Source organism: Nerophis lumbriciformis, linkage group LG26, assembly GCF_033978685.3.
Source record: "Nerophis lumbriciformis linkage group LG26, RoL_Nlum_v2.1, whole genome shotgun sequence".
NCBI lineage: Eukaryota > Metazoa > Chordata > Actinopteri > Syngnathiformes > Syngnathidae > Nerophis > Nerophis lumbriciformis.
Window position 1 is genome coordinate 22,861,754 of NC_084573.2, and position 19,505 is coordinate 22,881,258.

The following is a 19,505-nucleotide window of genomic DNA, read 5'->3' on the forward strand; positions in this document are numbered from 1 at the left end:
CAGATTGGTGTCCTATCGCAGTGTTGTGTGTCACAAATTCAAATGCGTTTCGTGCTGACCTAGAAGCGAGCTTATCTCTTGCCGTAGCAACCCTTTACGGCTAATATCAAATCATGCCGATGTGTTACTTCGCTAGAAAAAGAGTTCCTCAGTGTTCACTCTTACAATAACAATGTCACAACAGCTTGGTTATTATACAGGTTACTGAATGTAGATTAAGTATTCTTGGCAGTTTTTGAAAGCATTTTTAAAGCGATTTACTCTCATTTATCTGCATTGCTATCCACCAAGAACGAGCTGATTTTTACATGTTAAAATGCAAAAAAAAACAAAAAACTCTTGTCTTCATGTTGTGAACGTTCGGCAAAATTCCCCAAAAAGTGCAGTTCCCTTTTAAGTCTGGAGAAAGCTGTGGAAATGTAATTCATTAATTTTCTAACGCCTATCCTGTTCAGGGCATTCCAGGGTATTTCAATTTATGAACAATTTATAACTTCCAATTAATTTTGGGATATGGGAGGAAACTCATGCTAAACATTGAAAAGTCTAAACCGGATTTGAACCAGAGAACTCCCTGACTGTGAGGGGGATAAACAACACCAGTGACTCTCAAACTGATCCGCTTGCACCATTTAATTAAATATCAAAACACAGTGTTACTGTTCAAATGTTACAGTGGCCAAAAATATTAAATATAATTGTAAATAAAACCTCTGCCTTGTTTTTAATGAACACTTAGGCCTACTAAGCTGCTGTATTTTAATGTTGGTCATTATGGTGGTACTTGGAGAGCCAAGTAATTTCTGATTTGGTACTTGGTGACAAAAGTTTAGGAACCACTGAACTATATCAGATGCACCACCATGCTACAAAGTTATAATTAAAAAAAAATTGTAATCATGAAATTCCCCTTGTTCTGGAATTTTAGTTTATAGTTATTAGTTTAGTTTATTTGAAATATGCATACTAAGTAACATCGGAATAATCTCGTTTTAAAAATTCACAATCCAATACGTCCACAAATTAATTTAATGTATATATTGTTTTTAACTCTCACTAATTTTGATTTATTTCCACATTGTGTAATTGAAACTAGACCAAAGACTTGCTAAGGTGGATGAAAGCAGAAATCTATTTAAGGGAGCAATAGCGTCATCTTCAGGACAACTAAAGCAAAGCAGCCCTTTTTTGACTGCTTGTAATGTTCAGGGAGCTGACTCAACACATTTTTAAGATCCAAATCAAGGCCAAACATCAGTGTTGTTTCTTCCTTCGTACAATTTTATTGTTATTTACAATGCACTAACTGTGCATCTCAACATGCTGATAAAAGGGATTGCTGACACAACAAATGTTTACATCCCTAAACATACAAACATAGAAACATTTGAATATGAATAAAAAAGCTATAAATGAACACTTTAAGATATGTCATTCCAAGCACTTTTAATAAATGTATGATTATTATTATGTTTTAACCAGAAGGTATTTTGCAAACACAACTAGGCAGATTTAAGTAGAACATGCTCGCCATCTAGAGGTGACCAACAAAAGTAGGCGAGAAATTTAGAAAAAACATATTTAAAAGTGTAGACAAGGGATCTCCAACCTTTTGTCTTTTGAGAGCTACTTTTACAAAATAAAATTGACCGAGAACTATTAATTTTTGCAAAGTTTATTTTAATAGTTATTTAAAACCCAAACAAAGGGATATTTGCTTGTATCGTCAGAGCATTAACAAAATGTCCACAACTTACAATTTGTTTAAAAAAATAAGAATATTCATCTGCAGTTTTTATGTATTTAAGCTACTTTGTTTTATAAGACTGGCAACATTTAAACTGCACTTTATTTCAGAAGCAAATCTCCATTTAAACAGCTATTTTATGGTAATTTCTCATCTGAATAGAGGCATCATGCCTGTATTGAACATTTATAAAAAATACTGAGTTTGAGCAAATGTTTGACCCTTTGGTGAATGACTCAAAATCAACTGGCGAGGTCTCGGTACCTCGGTACCTCACGAGTTAGTGGTTGGAGACCTCTGGTGTAGACTGTACATATTCAGCTAAAGAAAGGAGATCAGTGTGAATCTTCTTCACAATCTTTGTCAAGAGCTTCCTGGCTGGAACGAATGACTTCACAATGCTTACAATCTGCTGGATCCTGCAGACACAGACATGTAACAGTCTTCTGAAAACTTTGTATTTTTTTACTTTGTTGTTGCACATTGTTTGTGTTTAACTTTAAAAGAGAACTCCATTCCTTATAAAACAAGCACACATATTTTTTTCTTATTTAATGCATTCTAAAAATATGCTAGCAAAAGTCAGCTCACAACATGGTAAGTGGATTCGCTCTATTACGCCTATAAAGCGCTCTAAAAAACATCCAAAAGCCTCCATCAATGTTTTATATAGACACTGTAAGTATATATGTAATGTAGTATCAGGTACATTTATAATAACATGTAATATTCACGTATTTTGCTCATTGTAAGCATAGGGCGGCGTATTCATATTACGGAAGAATCACGTTTGCTGTTCCCTTCAACAACAACACTGCTTACTTACTTTGTGAGAGACAAAAAAAAGACTATTTCGTGACAAATTATATTTTTGTGCCTGAATATACAGATGAGCTACATTTTTTAGAGGCTGTATGCTAAACAAATCCAGCTTTAGTGAAGCACTAAGCATCATGTAGCAGTATTGCTAAGTGCTAAACAAGAAATATTAACTATAAACATAATAAAACAAGTACCGGTACTTACTGTACAATGTCTGCTCTCACTGGGATGCAGGCTGATGGGATGTTTATATCTTCCAGCTTAAATTTAAAACTAATCATGATTAAAAAATAGTTTAAAAAAAAAAAGTCCAACAGACAAGCGTCTTTTCGTAACTTTCCCGCCATCATCGGATATACGTTGAATGTCAAAGTTTACAAAATTCTCCATTTTAAGGCTCAATATGGCGACATATGCTAGTTATCGCTTTGTGATCACAACGCGGCTAAAAATACTGTAGTTTGACTGTGTTAGCGCTTATAATAACAATATTGCTAATGCTTGGTTAATATTCAGGTCATGAGACGTACATGGAGTATTGTTGGCAGTTTTTGGATGTTTTTAGAGGGCTTTATGAGAATAGTATACTATTATTAGCTTCATTGTTAGCTGTCTTTTACTAACCTTTATTTACATGTTATAATGCATAAAAAAGAAATACGGTATATGTGTTCTTGTCTTACATGGGGATTGTGGATAGTCAAAATAAAAAATAAAAAAGTGCAGTTGCCCTTTAAAGCTGTCAAGAGCTTTAGTTTGGTCACACTTACGTTGCGTCCCCAAAGATGTTTCTGAAGCTGTGCACCTGAATACCATAGATGTGCTTGTCTAAGCTGACGGAAAAGGAAACTTCAAACTTGGAACATCTCCTCAGACTGCTGAAGACAATATGTATTCTAAAAGAAGAAGTCAAAAGTTATTTGAATGCAGTGATACCACATAGTAGTAATTTACAGTAGCAGACATACAAAAAAAATGGGTCTTCCTGCTTTTAAACAACAATCTCTTTGTGGGTCGTTAACTTTAGAGAGGAAATGTACTCTTACCGAGTGTCCACACAACTGATGTCCAGGATATTGAGCCGTACACCTCCCCACGTTTTAAGCAGACGGATTTCCTCTCCGAGGAGACGACAGTGACTGACCACCAAGGACACGTCATAGAGCAGCTGCACAAAGCAGGAAGAACATCCTGATTAAACATATGAACCGATACTGCACTTGGATCCGTCCACACTCACCTTTTGAACATGATTGCTTGTTGGGTATTTCTTCACCCACAACGTTTCGCCGTAAATGTACTGGGAGATCAGTTTGTGAACAAGGCGGGCGTGGCACTGTGAACTTGTATCTAGATCCAAAATAAAATAAAAAATGTGCAGTTGAAATGTACAAACACGGTGTCCAATGTAATCCTGACTTCCTCATTTTTATTTTTTAAAAATCAGCACAAATTGTTTTATTTCTCTTTGTTTTGTAGGGTAAAGTTTTGTATGTATTGGGCCCCTAAGTTAATGTTGCGGATCAATTTGAATTTATCATTACCGGTAAGTTTTGAGTTTATTTTATTTGATGTATTTTTTTCAGTATCAAATGGTCGGTACATTTTTCTTATACATTAAATAAGGATTTTTTTCCCCCAAGCAAATTGATTCACTTCAAATGTTTTCGGTTACAGACTAAAACAATGTTAATAAGGTTATTCTTTGTTGTAAATTGATATATAATCTTTCTGTTTTATGTTTTCTTTAATGTGAATAGGCATACTGTAATGCAGAGATGTAGTTATAACAATAGTATAAACAAATGATACTATTTATAGTCGGTTCGTAGAGTGAGAGTGGGCGTAAGAGAAAATAACTGAGAAGCACTGCATTATACGTAAAGTATTATTCAAAACAAGTTTTCCATAAGAGTGAAAAAATATATTATTGCACTATATAATACACCACTAAATACAAACAACCCCTTTTTCAATACATGTATTTGGACAAATTCAAAGAGAGAAGGACAAAATTAAATGGTTCTTCAAAACATGTTTTCCATATCAGTGAAAAAATATACTGTATTATTGTCATAACTCTCTCCAGTTCCCTAGTGTGTGAGCGAAAGAAGAAAAGATCTGACTTGCTTGGGGAAGTATGGCATGCATAATCTCTAGACTTCGAACATAAATTGACCTTTCTTTCTTAGAATTTTTGTTTAGGGTAGAATCACAGTTCCATATGTTGACATCCATCTCTTACCATCAAGTAGAAATGTGAAATTAATTTGTGAAGTTTCCTGCTCGGGTTCTTCAGCAGTACCATTTCCTACAAAAGCAAAAAAAATGTTGTAGTTTAGATTTACGGCAAAAAAAATCCCAAAATCTGACAATATAACAGTATTTGTTGGAGATCCATTATAGTGCTTTTGAAATTCAAATTTCCTTACAAATTAGGGCTGCACGATTAATCAACATCAAGATTTTTATTAGTGCAATTACGCAACCACAAAAGGCTGAGGTTTTTTTTTCCCTCTGCCGTCACCGACATTTGAGTGGAAAAAAAAAGAGGCTGTTGTCTCCTTGAGCAAGACACTTCACACTTGCTACTAATGGGTCAAGGTTAGGGCCTATGTGAATGGGTGAATGTGGAAATAGTGTCAAAACGCTTTGAGTACCTTGAAAGTAGAATAGCACTGTTCAAGTATAACCCATTTACCATTTGATGACATGTTCGCCAATCAGAATTGTTGAGCCTCGCGTTTCTTCCTCGCTTCAAACAAGAAGAAAAAGGCGTTGATTTAACAGAAAAATGACCTAAAAGCACTGATCCCTCTTTTGAGTCATTTACAATCTTTGACTCAGGGGCTGGAGTGCGACTGAGCGAGACCGCACATACAGGAAGCACAGACAGAGAGTGTTGCGACTTGCCAGTGAGAAGTTTCGCAAAGTAACAAAAATTAGGAAGAAAAACATACGATTACAATGCCAAATGTCCCGTTGTGGGAACATTTTTGCTTCAAACCGGATGGGCAATATGAGCCCATCAACACGGACGATCGCGCGATGGCAACAAACAAGACAACATACGACCTAGTTTTTCCAACTGAGGAAAAAAGGCACTTTAAAATGTTTAGTATTTAGTTTTTGCTTACAGAAACGAATACATTTTATTTTATTTTGTTTATTTATTTAGGATAAAGTTATTTACCGATCAATTACAGTACAACAGTATGAGAAATAAAAGTTGATATACTTTCAAATAGTTTCTTGCATTATTATTATATTATAATATTAATTGTTATCGAGTATTTTTTCAGTTTAAGAGCGTGATGTACACAAAAACTCCAAATAAAGGTAAATTATTGCAGATCGTTCTAATGTGTGGTACCTTGAGACAAGAATATGTTGATTAACAGTCTGCAAGTAACATGTCCTCCATCACTCATTATTTTCGCAGTTTTCTGTATTTATAAGTATAAAATATAAAAATCGCAAATCGAATCGCAAATTTAGATAGAACAATTCCATCCATCTATCCATTTTCTACCGCTTGTTTGTGCATTTCGGGGTCGCGGGGGTGCTGGAGCCTATCTCATTGCAATTATTTTTTTTCTCAAAATCATGCAGCACTAATACAAATGATTGAGAAAATAGTTGTTTATTTCTTACAGTGAAAAAATTCACAAGTACAGGGTAACCCAAATAAAACCGAACCCACAAATGTTCGAATAAATAAGTTAATGTTCTTTGTTTCTTTTCCAGGGTATATACAAGAGAGTCGACTTTGCGCATGAAATACTGGAACAATAGTCTTCTCCAACATGTGTTGGTCAACCAAGAAAAATACATTTTGTGAGTATTTCTCCAACAAATCATTTACTGTAGTTCAAGCAAATGTTTTGGAGGATGTATCGGTGTCATCATGCTCCATCAAAAAGCAGATGTTTTGGACTGGGTTCTGATGTTCAGAGAGTTTGGGACTGTGCAAAATCTTAATTTTAAAGTTTGAGTAACTGACAATTTTGCACGGCTTATGCAAGTTGGTCTCTAACGCTGCACTGCCCATTTTGAGCATATTTTGGAGAGAACATGGTGTTTATGCAAATCTTTGGGGAATGATCATAAATAGACTGAAGTTTAAGGTCAGCAAGAAATGTACTGGACCTTTAATAATTAATACAGTTTTTATGGGTCCAATTTTTTGTGTTCCCCTGACTTGGCTTTCCTGTGTTGGAATGGAAGACAATACAATGTACCTTTATCCACCAACTGTAGATGTAATGTGTCATTTAGGAAAGTATAGACTGTGTAGTTGCCTTTCTTCTCTTTCAATCTCCATTCATTGAGCCTATAGGAAGGAATTTACCAAAGATGGAAGTTAATATCTGTGTGTAAATTCCCCCCAAAAAACTACACAAGAAATGATGACTCAAAAGAAAAATATTTTTAAATACTGACATATTGAGAATAGCAATGGAGCTCTCAAGGTTTTTTGTGTCAGCCTTTAGACTGTTCAGTTTGCTTGAAGCCTGATTTTTCTGCGTCTCCAGATCACATATTTGCCTGTGACAGGGCGGAAAAAGCATATAGACAAAACATATTTAAATAACAACATAGCCTCCTATTCTTTGAATATTTTTTTTTCACAGAATGTTTGCTTGAAATCAATATTACAAATTACCGCTCATTCTCGGTCATACTCTCATTGACTTTCTTCAATTCTGTTAGACAAAAAGTAAAATAATTTTACTATTGGACAAAAATTATATATACTGTATTTAAACGCAACACATTGAACTTACCTTCCTGGAGTGATTTAAGACTTGGTTTGGTGTCAGTTCCTTTATCCTCAATTGCTGCAAGTTCTGCAAAGATAAAACGCTGTCTTATTGATGGTAACCTCTCAACATGTGCAATAGTTCTTTAAATTGATTTGAGTTTGGTATCCAGCATTAAAAATGGGGTGACCCTTTTAAACTGAATGCATTACCCGCTTCCAAATCACGAATGCAGTCATCAAGCATTTTGACGGTCTCTTCAGATTTTTCAACTGAACTTCTCAAATTTTGCTGCTCATCCTGAAACGAATACAATGTTACATCAGAGATCTCCAAATAGTTTTAATAGTACTTCGGAGTACTTCCTAGTTACCGTTAGAGCCTGCACAACACCGGTGTACAGGACCTCCTTCATTTCATGTGACCGGACTCGGCTCATCTTTCTGAAGTAGTTGTTTCTCTCTTTTAATTTTACGCCAAACGATTTGATCTGAAGATTCAAACACATACAGTCATGTTAGGACTAAGTTTATACACAAACTGAATAATATTTTTGTCAGTCTGTGCTAGGGATGTCCCGATCCGATATTTGGATCGGATCGGCTGCCGATATTTGCCAAAAATTGCGTATCGGCAAGGCATGGGAAAATGCCGATCCAGATCCAGTTTAAAAAAAAACTCCGGTCCGTGTTTTCCAACGCACCTATTTAAATAATACATTCCACTTTTCTGCTGCTCCGTAATTTCCGTTCCGCATTTTCCAGCACACCTTCAACACATCCACAATTCTCACGCAGTTGCTTTTAGCTGCTGGCATTACACGACAGGCTCTTCTCACACTTTCCTGTGTCTCCCTCTCACAGACAGACAAGCGCACCTTCTTACACACGTCACATACTGTCACGACATACGTCACATAAGTATACGTCCTCTCCCAGCAGAGAGGTAGCAGCATGGCTAACGTTAGCTGTGATGCTAGCGCAGCCGTGCGAGCAACGCTCCCTCTAAGGTGCTCGCATATCAAACTCTTTTGGCTGTCTTTTTGACACTTACATCCGGCGCCCCCCTCCACACCCTGGATTATAAATAATGTAAATAATTAAATGTGATTATCTTGTGTGATGACTGTATTATGATGATAGTATATATCTGATAGTATATATATGTATCATGAATCAATTTAAGTGGACCCCGACTTAAACAAGTTGAAAAACTTATTCGGGTGTTACCATTTAGTGGTCAATTGTACGGAATATGTACTTCACTGTGCAACCTACTAATAAAAGTCTCAATCAATCAATCAAAACACATAGAATCATCATACTGCTGTGATTATATGCATCAAGTGTTCATTCAAGGCTAAGGCAAAATATCCAGATATATATTGTGTATCGCAATATGGCCTTAAAATATCGCAATATTAAAAAAAGGCCATATCGCCCAGCCATAGTTCAATGATGCCATTTCTGTTTGTCATGTATAATGTTGTCTATTTTGTGTTTATCCCTGAATAAACAGGTCAGTTTCTTGTTACCAACCATTGTGTATTATTCAAACTCCCGTAATTCAGCTGGCTAGTTGTTATCAAGAGTACTAAAACCCTTTTCAACATGATTCTGACAACTAAGTAGGCTAAATAACTTTAAACTTTAATACATGCTCGGATAGGCCAGTATCGGTATCGGTCAGTATCGGTATCGGATCGGAAATGCAAAAACAATATCGGTATCGGATCGGAAGTGCAAAAACCTGGATCGGGACATCCCTAGTCTGTGCGCGTTGTCTGTCCGGTAAAAGCTGTAATTTTTCTATGTTGGAAAAACGATACAAAGTCTTGTAGGCAATTTCCAAAGCATTTAGAAGCAATATCAAGCCGCAATAATGCCTACATGTACAAACCCCGTTTCCATATGAGTTGGGAAATTGTGTTAGATGTAAATATAAACGGAATACAATGATTTGCAAATCATTTTCAACCCATATTCAGTTGAATATGCTACAAAGACAACATATTTGATGTTCAAACTGATAAACTTTTTTTTTTTTGCAAATAATCATTAACTTTAGAATTTGATGCCAGCAACACGTGACAAAGAAGTTGGGAAAGGTGGCAATAAATACTGATAAAGTTGAGGAGAGCTCGTCAAACACTTATTTGGAACATCCCACAGGTGAACAGGCAAATTGGGAACAGGTGGGTGCCATGATTGGGTATAAAAGTAGATTCCATGAAATGCTCAGTCATTCACAAACAAGGATGGGGTGAGGGTCACCACTTTGTCAACAAATGCGTGAGCAAATTGTTGAACATTTTAAGAAAAACCTTTCTCAACCAGCTATTGCAAGGAATTTAGGGATTTCACCATCTACGGTCCGTAATATCATCAAAGGGTTCAGAGAATCTGGAGAAATCACTGCACGTAAGCAGCTAAGCCTGTGACCTTCGATCCCTCAGGCTGTACTGCATCAACAAGCGACATCAGTGTGTAAAGGATATCACCACATGGGCTCAGGAACACTTCAGAAACCCACTGTCAGTAACTACAGTTGGTCGCTACATCTGTAAGTGCAAGTTAAAACTCTCCAATGCAAGGCAAAAACCGTTTATCAACAACACCCAGAAACGCTGTCGGCTTCGCTGGGCCTGAGCTCATCTAAGATGGACTGATACAAAGTGGAAAAGTGCTCTGTGGTCTTACGAGTCCACATTTCAAATTGTTTTTGGAAACTGTGGACGTCGTGTCATCTGGACCAAAGAGGAAAAGAACCATCCGGATTGTTATAGGCGCAAAGTTGAAAAGCCAGCATCTGTGATGGTATGGGGGTGTATTAGTGCCCAAGACATGGGTAACTTACACATCTGTGAAGGCGCCATTAATGCTGAAAGGTACATACAGGTTTTGGAGCAACATATGTTGCCATCAAAGCAACGTTACCATGGACGTCCCTGCTTATTTCAGCAAGACAATGCCAAGCCACGTGTTACATCAACGTGGCTTCATAGGAAAAGAGTGCGGGTACTAGACTGGCCTGCCTGTAGTCCAGACCTGTCTCCCATTGAAAATGTGTGGCGCATTATGAAGCGTAAAATACCACAACAGAGACCCCCGAACTGTTGAACAACTTAAGCTGTACATCAAGCAAGAATGGGAAAGAATTCCACCTGAGAAGCTTAAAAAATGTGTCTTCTCAGTTCCCAAACGTTTACTGAGTGTTGTTAAAAGGAAAGGCCAAGTAACACAGTGGTGAACATGCCCTTTCCCAACTACTTTGGCACGTGTTGCAGCCATGAAATTCTAAGTTAATTATTATTTGCAAAAAAAAAAAAAAAGTTTATGAGTTTGAACATCAAATATATTGTCTTTGTAGTGCATTCAATTGAATATGGGTTGAAAAGGATTTGCAAATCATTGTATTCCGTTTATATTTACATCCAACACAATTTCCCAACTCATATGGAAACGGGGTTTGTAAGAAAATTACACAGCGGTGGAACCAGGGGGCGTAGTGTTGTGTTGTCGATAGGGATGGGCACCAAATTCGTTACTTTTATGGCACCGACCGAATTCCATTGGTACTACCGGGTTTTAAAACACACAAAGAGCCTTTCTTCTTTCATCCGAGCAGTCGAGGGGGCGTGGTCTGGAGGTGAATGACAGCTGATACAGACTGTATGCACAGCCGATATACAACTACTATGTCTACCACTGAGACCCTTTATCTCCCAAGACAGTTTCAGAAACGTTTTAGTATGTGCTGTGATTTAACTAAATTGCAAATGCATGCAAAGTGTTTTTTATAATAATTGCTATAAATGAGACTCAGAAGTAAAAAATAAATAAATTAATAAAGATTTAACAACTGCATGGCAAAGTTATTTTCAGCTCATTTTTAAACCTCAAATTAAAAATTATATATTATTATGAGAGAAAATAATATTTAATAACACATGAACACAGACAAAAGTAACAAAAACGGGTACCGTACGGCACGATTAAAATGTCAACAGTGCCCATTCCTAGTGGTCGACAAGTGCCACAGTCAAAAGACAAGTATTCTATACGTTGCACGAGACAGTGATGTTATCTGTGTAAGATGCTGTTTTGCTCTGGTGATCTGCAAAAGATCAGAATTAGAACATCTGGAGATTTTGCCGGAGATTTGCGTGAATGCTTGTGAGACCTACCAATGAAAAACAATTACAGAAATGATGCTGCAGTTTTCTTGGCTTTACCAGAACTTGACTCCTGATAAATATATTGTGTTACTATCTTGGGCCAGGTTTAGTTTACCGGTACACTAAAAACTGAATTGAGTTCATTTACAAGAAGACCTCAGGAAAAACTATATACTGTATAGTGTGGATGTGTTGAAATATCATTAAACATTACTTTTTGTGGGTTACCAGAGATGTGATGTTTGCGACTGAATCAAGTCTTCTGAAAGGTTTTTAAATGTGAACGATGAAAACAGATTTATAGTTCTGAGCCATTTGAGAGACATTTTTGTACACAAACAGATAAAGTATCAGCAATTGCCCACCAGACTGGCAACTGGACTAGAAAATTAGTCAAAGGAAACAGCAGCCTTGGATTTACTTTTTTAATTTAAAAAAAACATATAAATATATAATTTTGCGATTTATTCATTTCTATTTTTGGATTCATTGTGTTTTGATTCACTTTTCTGGATCCTTTTGCTTATGTCCTAGTTTTTATCCTACTGTAGTTGGATTTTATATTCTTCATATACATAAATACATGTTATTCTTAATATTTATGGCCACTTAATCTTTGTGTATTTTATACTGTTAAAACACTCATGTGCAACAGTATTTTTTAGGATAAGAAAAAATTCAAAATAGTGATGTCACTGTCAAAGCATGGGGATATGGCAGCACCTTATGGAATGTTTACAATAATAATACAACAAAAAATTATAGTCAATATTTCAGAATACAGTAATTCCCAGCAGTACTGTAAAATTTCTGTTAATTTAAATTATTCTGATTCACGTCTTATCTTATACTTGATACAATTGATAGTTTCCTTGATAAAAAGAGCTCTAAGAACTATATTAACAAGCCTGCTTTTTGAGGGGCACTTTCAAAGGAACGGCCCCTAAAGATCTGGCTCCACTCAAAGAGCCATGGGTACAAAGTCGACATTATTGTATGCTCCTTGCCCCAAATGAGTAGCGACGTTGAAGTGAGCAAAAGCAACAATACCTCCTTTTCTGAAGAATTTTTCATCTCTTCCCATAACGCTGCATTGATCATCTTGAGAGGTTTGTCCAAGTCACGCATTCGGTAACTCAATCTGGGTATAGACAAAACATGTGTTCAGAACTTTGTAACTGTACTCTTTGAGTAATGATTTTCAGGGATGATAATCATCTCACCCTTCCACCTTTTCAGTCAGGCTCTTGATGTCAGCTTCATATACCCGCTCTTTGGGTCGATTTATAAGTCTGTCTTTCATCACATCCACTGGAGTGCGATCTGTGTCGGACGAAGGCTGAGCAAAACAAAAAAAGTCGGTGAATACTAGTCATTGTCTAGTTCACACAATAATTGACACAATAGTAGAATATAACCTACTCTGCCAGGAAGTATGCTTTGCCGGGGTTTATGGATCACAAAGTCAATGTTGAAGAGCTTAAAGAACTCTGATACCGTTATTGTGCCATCCTCTAATTTCTGGAACAATGAAAGGCAAGCGCTCATAAATGGAGGTATCATACAATTAGATCCTGATATGATTTGAAAACAAACCCTTTGTACATCACTGGAATAGTCTTCCAGCTGGGATTCAAATATGCTCTGTTTAAAGGCTGTAGACATAAAAAATAAACATTTGAGAAATAATGAATGCGATGTTATGAAGCAGACAACGAATAAAACACATAAGATATTATACACAGGGAGAACTTACTGGAATTAAATGTAGCTTCGCCTCTGCTGCTGGATGTGTGAGTAGTGCTCGAGGAATCCATGGTCTGTTTTGTCATGGTTGGAGCAGTAGTCAGGTTACCGTCATATTCCAAAACATGATACTTTATGACAAATAATTATCATCTGTTGATAATTTATTGATAGACTAGGATATAAATAAGATGGTTTGCTAAGAGAAACCTACATTTGTAAATGCTTTCAAGCTTAACCCAAATCTGAATTGAATAAACGTGATGGTGTATGAACTTACCATCTTAGCAGTCTCAGGAACCATCTCAGGGGACATCTTCAATTTCTTCTCCTCCTCCGTGTGACCTTCATCTGACGGCAAACGTCTTTTTATTCCAGGGGCACAATTTGGATTGTCTTCTTCAAAAGCGTCTGCTCTTAAGTTTTGACCAATGTCACATTCTTCAAAAGGGATCACATTTGCTGTCATTTTTGGAGAGCCACTTGTGTCCAATGTCCCCAACAAATCTTCACAGCGACCAAGCTCTTCATCGTAAATGTCACTAACGTCATCTTTCCAGTTGCCCATATCATTAGCAATATTGTTGGTTGTGGTTGTGCGATCCCTTTTTCTCTCAGAATTCATGTGGCTGGAATCTGCCTTCTTTGAATCATCAACTCTGTTTTTTTGAGGGAGTTTTGGCTTGAAATCTCCCATTGAAAGTCTCGACATCAGATTTTTAAGTTTAAAAGGAGTTTCCACAGTAGCATATTCTAGTGGAAGATCTTGTGCTTCACCCTCAGTGTTTCCCATATCAGCTATAACATCAGGTACTACTACAGGGAGCAAATCATTGTTTTTTGGATTTGTGTTAATCCCTGGATCCACATGAGGCAAAGGTGCTATGCAGCTTTCTATGGCTGGAGTCTCAGGAGTCGTGTTAACTAAACGGCTCAAACGCCTCACTTTTAATTGGAGATCAGCAAAACTTTTCCGTCTGGACTTCCTTGAAGGACTATCATTGTCGACAGCGCTAGCCAAATTAAAGTTTGCCAACAAAGGACTGGTTATATGTCCTAATTCAGACACGTTCCTAATGTCAGTTTCGTCTGAGTAGACAGAATACGCAACATTTGAAATTTCCACTGCATCTTGTTTGCTCAGACCCAACTCTTGATTTGGCTGAGGTGAAGTTGCTCTTCTGATCTTTTGAACACCAGCATCTGGGTCCTGTGTTGATAATTGAGAGAAAGGATGCTCATTTCCATTAGAGTATTTTTCTCCAACAATAGAACCTGTTTGAGCTTCAGTTATGTCCATGCTTACATCAGTCTCTGCTCTTTGTAATGAGCCATGCATGTTTTTGACATCACTCACAGAATTATCCAACAGAGCTGGAACTATGGTTTTTTTGACAATGCATGGTGTTTTATGCTGAGCTGGGATGAAGTGGTCTGTGTCACCAGTTTCTCTTGAGGATGACTCTGATAGACATTCATCTTTTGTGACAATGGGATTAGCCCATGGGAAATCTGTCTTTTTCAATTCTGTATGGATAGTGAGTACTGGAGAAGAGTCATTTCTTGGCGGATGCTTCATCTCATCTCTGTTCTTCGTAGGAGTATCTTTGTTTGAATATGAAATATTTATGGCGGGTCTTTGCTGTCCATCTGTAGCAGCAGCATCTGCAGAGAACCCCGAGATTTTCTCTTCTCCTGCCGGCCAAGTATCCACATTTGTTTTGTTTTGTGGCTCAAAATTAGAAGCGATGTTTGCCGAATGGCCTTGTGTCCCATCCAAAGAAGCATCATCTGCAGAAAACCTGGTTGTTTTTTCTCCTCCAACAGGTACAAAGTCTACATTTTTTACCTCAAAGTCAAAAGGAGTATCAATTTTTACAGTGTGGCATTTTGTCACATCCATAGCAGTATCATCTGCAGTAAACCTAAAGGTTTTATCTCCTCCAACAGGTACAACGTTACCATGATGTGCTCTTTGCTCAAAATGAGCAGCGATGTCTGGAGTGTGGCGTTTTGTCTCATCCAAAGTGTCATCATTTGCCAAAAACCTGGTTGTTTTCTCTCCTCCAACAGGTACACAGCTGACATTTTTTACTTCTAGTTCAAAAGTATTAATTCTTGCAGTGTGGCATCGTGTCACATTCATAGCTGCATCATCTGCAGTAAACATCAAGGTTTTCTCTCTTCCAACAGGTTCAAAGTTACCCAGGTGTGCTCCTTGCTCCAAACAAGTAGCGATTTCTGGAGTGTGGATTTGTGTCCCATTCAAAGAGGCATTATCTGCAGAAAACCTGGTAGTTTTCCCTTCTACCACAGGTACAGAGTCGACACTATGTACTTCTAGTTCAAAAGGAGTACACATTTTTACGGTGTGGCATTTTGTCACATTCATAGCTGCATCATCAGCAGTAAACCTCAAGGGTTTCTCTCCTCCAGCAGGTACAAAGTTAACATTAAGGTCTGCGCCTGAGTCTAAATGAGTAGCAATGTCTGGCGTGTGGCTTTGTGTCCCATCCAAAGAAGCATCATCTGCAGACAACCTGTTTTTTTTCTCTCCTCCAACAAGTACACAGTCGTCATTGTGTTCAATTTTTACGGTGTGGCATTTTGTTACATCCATAGCTGCATCATCTGCAGTAAACCTCAACGTCTTCTCTCCTTTAGCAGGTACACAGAGGACATTTTGTACTTCTCGTTCAAACGGGGTATCAATTTGTACTGTGTGGCATTTTGTTACATCCATAGCTGCATCATCTGCAGTAAACCTTAAAGTTTTTTCTCCTTCAGCAGGTAGAAAGTTAACATTAGGGTGTGCTCCTGGCTCCAAATGAGTAGCCATGTTTGCAGTGTGGCTACGTGTCTCCTCCAAAGCGGCATCCATTGCAGTACACCTTATAGTTTTCTCTCCTTCCACCGATAAAATATCTACATGTTGTGCTCTTTTTTCAAACGGAGTGTCAATTTTCACAGTGTGGCTTCGTGTCACATCCATAAATGCATCATCTGCAGTAAACCTCACTGTTCTATCTTTTCCAGCAGGTACTACGTCAAAATTATGATGTGCTCCTGTCTTCAAATAATTAGCAACGTCTGCAGTGTGGCTTTGTGTCTCATCCATTACAGCAGCATCTCCAGTAAACGTCAGGGTTTTCTCTCTTTCAGCAGGTACAAATGTATCATGGTGTGCTCCTGGCTCCAAATGAGTAGCAATGTTTGCAGTGTGGCTACGTGTCCCCTCCAAGGCAGCATCCATTGCAGTACACCTCATTGTTTTCTCTCCTGCAGCTGGTAAAATATCCACATTGTGTGCTCTTGGGTCAAATGGAGTAAGAATTCTTGCAGTGTGGCATCGTGTCACATCCATTGATGCATCATCTGCAGTAAACCTCACTGTTCTATCTTTTCCAGCAGGTACTACGTCAAAATTATGATGTGCTCCTGTCTTCAAATAATTAGCAATGTCTGCAGTGTGGCTTTGTGTCTCATCCATTACAGCAGCATCTCCAGTAAACGTCAGGGTTTTCTCTGTTTCAGCGGGTACAAATGTATCATAGTGTGCTCCTGGCTCCAAATGAGTAGCAATGTTTGCAGTGTGGCTACGTGTCTCCTCCAAAGCAGCATCCATTGTAGTACTCCTCATTGTTTTCTCTCCTGCAGCCGGTAAAATATCCACATTGTGTGCTCTTGGGTCAAATGGAGTAACAATTCTTACAGTGTGGCATCGTGTCACATCCATTGATGCATCATCTGCAGTAAACCTCACTGTTCTATCTTTTCCAGCAGGTACTACGTCAAAATTATGATGTGCTCCTGTCTTCAAAAAATTACCGATGTTTGCAGTGTGGCTTTGTGTCTCATCCATAGCAGCATCATCTGCAGTAAACATCAAGGTTTTTTCTCTTCCTGCAGGTACAAAGTTAACATTGTGGTGTGCTCCTTGCTCCAAATAATTAGCAACGTATGCAGTGTGGCTTTGTGTCTCATCCATTGCAGTACACCTCATTGTTTTCTCTCCTGCTTCCGGTAAAACATCCACATTGTGTGCGCTTGGTTCAAACGGAGTATCAATTCTTACAGTGTGACATCGTGTCACATCCATAGATGCATCATCTGCAGTAAACCTCACTGTTCTATCTTTTCCAGCAGGTGCTACATCACAATTATGGTGTGCTCCTGTCCTCAAAAAATTAGCGAAGTTTGCAGTTTGGCTATGTGTTTGCTCTAAAGCGGCATCCATTGCATTACACCTCATTGTTTTGTCTACTCCAGCAGGTAACAAGTCAACATAATGGTATTCTTCCGGCTCCACAAGAGCAATGTTCGCAGTGTGACTTTGTGTCACATCCATATCTGCATCATTTACACTAAACCTGATCGTCCGCTCCTTATTTGTAGGTAGACTTTTGCGTGACTGCATTGGGTAAACACAGGCCATGTTTACAGTGTGACTTTTTGTCACGTCCATGAATTCGTCGTCAGCTGTAAATTTAATTGTTTTCTCTCTGCAGTCCTCTTGAGTATCACAGTTAGCCTGAGAAAGACATTTATAAAGTTAGCACTATATAATCAAAATATTTCAATTATCTGCTTTGACTTTTGGAAAGAGTATAAAAGTAATTAACTATTCAATTACTAATCAATTTATAGGGGAACTGCACTTTTTTTCTCTCAATCACAATGCTTATGTGAGACAAGCACACATATGTTTTTATTTTTTATGCATTCTAACTAATAAACGCTAGCAGATTCAGCTAACAATGGAAGTAACAAGGTTCACTCTATTTCGACTACAAAGCGCTCTAAAAAAATCCAAAAACCTCCATCAACTTTTTATTAACCGTACACGCTCAAAATACATATGTGATGTAGTAACACACACATTCATAATAACATGTAACATTTATATATTTTGGCCATCTTAAGCATATAGCGGCACAAAAATTTCACAGACGCATCACAATGTCCGCTATTTCCCACAACAAAAACAACGGTAACACTTTACTATGGGGAACATATTCACCATTAATTAGTTGCTTATAAACATGCAAATTAGTAACATATTGGCTCTTAATTAGTCATTATTAAGTACTTAGTAATGCCTTATTCTGCATAGCCTTATTATACAACCAGTAAGCCCGTAAAACTTTAGTATGGGGAACATATTCACCATTACTAACCCTAACCCTCTAACCCAGTGGTCCCCAAAACATTTTTTTTTAATTAAATCAACATCAAAAACACAAGATACACTTACAATTAGTGCACCAACCCAAAAAACCTCCCTCCCCCATTCACACTCATTCGCACAAAAGGGTTGTTTCTTTCTGTTATTAATATTTCGGGTTCCTACATTATATATCAATATAGATCAATACAGCCTGCAGGGATACAGTCCGGACATGATTGTATTTTTTTATGACAAAAATAAATAAATAATACAATTTTAAAAAAATACCATCCCCTATTTTTTTTAAGTCTTAAAGAAGTCAACTATGTGTGCAGTGCAAGGTGAAATGCTGTTATGTCATCTTCTTGAAAAGACCACACAGACCCATCACTCCGTTTCTATTTACACGTTTGTATTACAATTACACTTAGCTGGAAATACTATTTATATATGACATGCATGTGCAGAGCACATACCTTTTACATGATATATCATGTCAAATATATCATATCAATCAATACAATCAATTAACATGTTAAGTGGGTGTGCATTTTGTAACAACAGGAACTGTTAATTGTGTTTATGTTGCACAGACGTATTTGAGTGACGGACCGGAAGCCATATTGAGTTTGTGGATTGGCCTGTGGATTAAAGGATCGCTAGGTGACTCGTCATGAGTAAAGTGCGTAGTTCCCTCTCTGTGATCGCGGCAACACTAATGGAGCATTGTTGGCGGTTTTTGGATGTTTTTAGAGGACTTGATGAGCGCAATAGAAGACGTCTATTAGCTTCATTGCATAAATGCATAAAAAAACTAAATCATGTGTTGTTGTCTTACATAAGTATTGTGAACGATGGGCAAAATTCCCCCAAAAAGTGTGGTTCCACTTTAACAGAATTGTTATTATACCCACCTTTTCAATCCATTTATTTTGTAATGCAATACAAAAAAATAAGAAACTCACCTGATGTCTAAAAGGGGCCTTCAATGATGTTTCCTTTGCTAAATGTACAGATAGAAATGTTAGAAACAGTTATTACATGCATTGTGTTGAGATAATTTTCAAGTGGGTACATTTCTGT

At 37.4% G+C, this 19,505-nt stretch overlaps 1 protein-coding gene across 1 annotated transcript in view; it reads right to left on the reverse strand.

Annotated features, from left to right (window-relative positions):
* Positions 1–1,275: 1,275 nt before the first annotated feature.
* knl1 (kinetochore scaffold 1) overlaps positions 1,276–19,505 on the reverse strand; it is a 30,890-nt gene continuing 12,660 nt past the window's right edge. Inside the window, exons 13-30 of the mRNA XM_061987172.2 lie at positions 19,388–19,425; positions 13,536–17,786; positions 13,266–13,329; positions 13,106–13,164; positions 12,932–13,030; positions 12,733–12,848; positions 12,560–12,650; positions 7,706–7,822; positions 7,545–7,632; positions 7,357–7,419; positions 7,236–7,275; positions 7,013–7,117; positions 6,811–6,902; positions 4,815–4,880; positions 3,810–3,919; positions 3,616–3,737; positions 3,340–3,465; positions 1,276–2,166 (exon numbers count right to left, since the gene is read on the reverse strand). Coding sequence (XP_061843156.2) covers positions 2,028–2,166; positions 3,340–3,465; positions 3,616–3,737; positions 3,810–3,919; positions 4,815–4,880; positions 6,811–6,902; positions 7,013–7,117; positions 7,236–7,275; positions 7,357–7,419; positions 7,545–7,632; positions 7,706–7,822; positions 12,560–12,650; positions 12,733–12,848; positions 12,932–13,030; positions 13,106–13,164; positions 13,266–13,329; positions 13,536–17,786; positions 19,388–19,425 — 5,786 coding nt within the window. The 3' untranslated portion in view covers positions 1,276–2,027. The remainder of the gene's footprint in view (positions 2,167–3,339; positions 3,466–3,615; positions 3,738–3,809; positions 3,920–4,814; positions 4,881–6,810; positions 6,903–7,012; positions 7,118–7,235; positions 7,276–7,356; positions 7,420–7,544; positions 7,633–7,705; positions 7,823–12,559; positions 12,651–12,732; positions 12,849–12,931; positions 13,031–13,105; positions 13,165–13,265; positions 13,330–13,535; positions 17,787–19,387; positions 19,426–19,505) is intronic.